General features: G+C 36.7%; 1 protein-coding gene across 1 annotated transcript; it reads left to right on the plus strand.

The window, feature by feature from the left end:
* Window positions 1-500: 500 nt before the first annotated feature.
* Window positions 501-1364, plus strand: LOC126094657 (cytochrome c oxidase assembly protein COX16 homolog, mitochondrial). The gene is made up of 3 exons (XM_049909162.1): window positions 501-728; window positions 800-914; window positions 1102-1364. The coding sequence occupies exons 1-3, from the start codon at window positions 634-636 to the stop codon at window positions 1186-1188; spliced, it is 297 nt and encodes a 98-aa protein (XP_049765119.1). The 5' UTR covers window positions 501-633; the 3' UTR covers window positions 1189-1364.
* The last annotated feature ends 2551 nt before the right edge of the window (window positions 1365-3915 follow it).

Raw genomic sequence — 3915 nt, forward strand, 5'->3', positions numbered from 1 at the left:
CTTTAACCCCACAACTAGAACTAGTTTATCGCAGCCCTTGTGAATGTTCAAAATTTCACGATACAATCGGGTTTGCTACCATCAATGAAAGATTACGCAGAAGCAACACGAATAGTAAAATATGAGAATCTAGAACTTTAAATCGGTACACAATCTTGTACTCGCGGTTTCACACAAGGGCAAGTTCCTGAATCGTCTGTTATATATAAATAAACGTACGCATAGCACGGATTTTCCACTTAGCTGATTCTGTGCACAGTTGTACACTACATGCCGAACAAGAACACTGCAGCGTAGGTTTATCTCGATCAAAATCGCTAAAATGTGCAACACCAAGAAATTACGTCTATTGCCTGTTGCAGATAACAGAAACCCCGTTTGACGACATTTGCAACTATCTTGAGTTTCAAAAACAGCATGGAATAACCGTTTACAAAGAACCTTTAAACAATTTTCGTTTGTTATAACACTTAGCTTTTGATTAAGTAATTTGGTACAATGTGTTTGTCCAAAGGATATAGCACCAAAGTAAGGCGATTTGCCGCATAATGTATGCCTATCTTCCAGCTGTTGTAGCTTTGGTTTTCTTGTGGCAAGGGGGAATATGAAAACTTAGAGATAGTTGTGTAAGTTATGGGTTCGAAAAACAAATTTCTGCGATATGGACTACCGTTTGTGACGATGGTTGTGGTTGGATCATTTGGTTTAAAAGAATTTTCCGAGGTTAGGTATGCTATCATAGTGTAATAAATTTTCAAAAGAAAAGGAAGAGAGTTTGTTACATTTATGTTGTTTATAGGTACAAATTCAGGAAGTTCATGCCCCTAAAACCTGAAGAAGTCGAAAAGGCCAACATAAAAATGAAGAAACCTGGTGAAGTGACTTTAGAAAGCGAATACGAAAAATTGAAGCAGGTGGTTACCACTTAAAGACTGTTGTTTGTTTGAATTCAGTGCACTCTTTAGTAAATAAAGTACTATACACGTCATTTAATGTGTTGCTTACAGTATTTCTTAGTGTGATCGTAAATAAATTATTCGAATTTACGGCGAGTGCAGTGTTTTTGTTAACCTTGATACAAACGAAATTTCTTATTTTCAGATTGACATTGATAACTGGCAAAGCATAAGAGGTCCAAGGCCGTGGGAAGAAGACACTCTCCCCAAGAAGGATAAAAAATCAGCATAAACTATCTGCGGATGCAAGAGAATGTCAGCCTGCCAGTATGATTGTCGTAGAGATCAGGTGATGCAATAATTGTGAAGCAGAAACAATAAACTTCCTTAAGAAAGAATGTTGGCATTGTAATTGCAACACTGTCAAATAGCGAATGTTGTTGTGTAATAAATGTAGTAACAAATCTTTGACAGAAGTTTTAATTTCTGAATGAGATGCCCCAGTACAGACGAGTGAATTTATTTCCCCCATACTGGTTTGATCTGGAAAGGGAGAGAGATGAAAAGAAAAAAAAGGCCGTGGAGATGTTATGATAAGAGAGTTTCAGAACAAACTAATTTTTGTATGTAGGCATTTATAGTATCAGTAATCATTGCATTTGTTTAAAGTAAATAGGGAAACTTTTTGTTGGTAAATTCAGTCCAGAAAGCAACTGTTTGAAACTGCCATTTACGAATGCCGTAAAATTTGTTGTAGAATTATCCTCTTTTAGACACACACATGAAGCCTGCAACTTGTTTGTATAATGTCAACAGTATTACTGTGTCCACACGTGTGCTGTGACATGCATGCTTTTGGAGTTGTAATGTGTTCTTTTGGTGGAAACAAGTTAAGCCAGTTTTGTTTGAAAGATGATATTCATATGAATGTTACATTCAGCCAACATATTGCCATGCCATTCAAAAATAAAAGATTTGTATGTGAACATACTTCATCCAATACTACCCTACCCTTATCATAGTCTGTACACATTTGGCAAAAGAGTAGTTAATTGCTAGTCTACACATTATTTATACAGCTTACTGTACTGAATGTGATATTAAAGTAGTGGTGAATGAACAAAAAGTTAAAAATCACCAAAAGATGCCTTGAACCATTAATTAAAGTGGAGATGGCAGTCAATCCCAGCTATTCAATGAATATCTGTAGTGCCTTCAGCGGTGTTCATTACCTTCTGTCAGCATTTTCAAATTTAGCACAAAATTTCAGTACGTGTAAAACCATTGTAATTGTAAACAAAGATCCAGCCTGTGAATCCAAAGGACTCAAGTTCAGTTTCCAGTCAGCCCTAGGAGTATTGTTTGTCACTTACCTCTCATTCTGTCTCTAGTAATGTTTGTTGTAAAAAAATAATGATTTACATTGTGGTACAGAGTCCATATTGAACTACAGACTCCCCCATTATTGGCCAAGTGAGTCAGTTCAATGCCCAAATGAAGGTAATGGTATACAACCTTCACTAAGACACTTCTTAGTAAGGTACTGTGGTGTTCAAATCATGCTGCTTAATCCATACTGTGTGGAAAATTATGCATCTGTAAAAATATTCAACTAGCTCCATGATGAGCTAAATAAGCTATGTAAGAAACCAATTGAATTTCTTTTAGTTCAACCTTACTTAATCCAAAGGTAATTTTTTTAGTAGATTAAACTGTGTCCTACTCAGAAGGACATCCTCATCAGGAGAAACAAAATGCATTCTAAGGATCGGAGCATGGAATGTCAGGTCCCTTAATCGAGCAGGTGGGTTAGAAAATTTAAAAAGGGAAATGGAGAGGTTATAGCTAGATATAGTGGGGAATTAGTGAAGTTCAGTAGTAGGAGGGACAAGACTTCTGGTCAGGTGAATACAGGGTTGTAAATACAAAATCAAATAGGGGTAATGTAGGAGTAGGTTTAATAATGAGTACGAACAGAATAGTGAACGCATTATTGTAGCCCAGATAGACACGAAACCCACGCTTACCACAGCAGTACAAGTTTATATGCCAACTAGCTCCGCAGACGATGAAGAGATTGAAGAAATGTATGATGAGATAAAAGAAATTATTCAGATAGTGAAAGAAGACAAAAATTTAATAGTCATGGGGGACTGGAATTCGATAATAGGAAAAGGAAGAGAAGGAATAATACTAGGTGTATATGGAATGAGAGTAAGGAATGAAAGAGGAAGCCGCCTGGTAGAATTTTGCACAGAGCACAACTTAATCATAGCTTACACTCGGTTTAAGAATCATGAAGAGTCCTGGAAACACTGGAAGGTTTCAGACAGTTCATATCATGGTAAGATGAGATTTAGGAACCAGGTTTTAAAATGTAAGACATTTCCAGGGGCAGATGTGAATTCTGAGCACAATTTATTGGCTATGAACTGTAGATTAAAGCAAGAAACTGCAAAAAGGTGCAAATTTAAGGAGATGGGACCTGGATAAAGAATAAACTGAAAGAACCAGAGAGTTTCAGAGAGAGCATTCGGGAGCGATTGACAAGAACAGGGAAAAAATGGAGTAGAAGAAGAATGGGTAGACTTGAGAGATCAAATAGTGAAGGAAGCAGAGGATAAAGTAGGTAAAAAGACGAGGGCTAGTAGAAATCCTTGGGTAACAGAAGAGATATTGAATTTAACTGATGGAAGGAGAAAATATAAAAATGCAGTAAATGAACCAGGCAGAAAGGAATACAAACGTCTCAAAAATGAGATCAACAGGAAGTAAAAAAGGGATGGCTAGAGGACAAATGTAAGGATGTAGAGGCATATATCTCTAGGGGTAGGATAAACATTGCCTACAGCAAAATTAAAGAGACCTTTGGGGAAAAGAGAACCACTTGTATAAATATCAACAGCTAAGATTGAAAACAAATTCTAAGCAAAGAAGGGAAAGGTGGAAGGAGTATATAGATAGTCTATACAAGGGCAGCATTTTGGAAATGGAAGAGGACATAGGTGAAGATGAAATG

This window comes from Schistocerca cancellata, chromosome 8 (genome assembly GCF_023864275.1).
Source record: "Schistocerca cancellata isolate TAMUIC-IGC-003103 chromosome 8, iqSchCanc2.1, whole genome shotgun sequence".
Lineage (NCBI taxonomy): Eukaryota > Metazoa > Arthropoda > Insecta > Orthoptera > Acrididae > Schistocerca > Schistocerca cancellata.

Coding starts and splice junctions, on each gene's coding strand:
- LOC126094657 (XM_049909162.1), top strand. CDS start 634: ATGGGTTCGAAAAACAAATTTCTGCGATATGGACTACCGTTTGTGACG. Junction 729..799: donor AAAGAATTTTCCGAGGTTAG/GTATGCTATCAT, acceptor TGTTGTTTATAG/GTACAAATTCAGGAAGTTCA. Junction 915..1,101: donor AATACGAAAAATTGAAGCAG/GTGGTTACCACT, acceptor TCTTATTTTCAG/ATTGACATTGATAACTGGCA.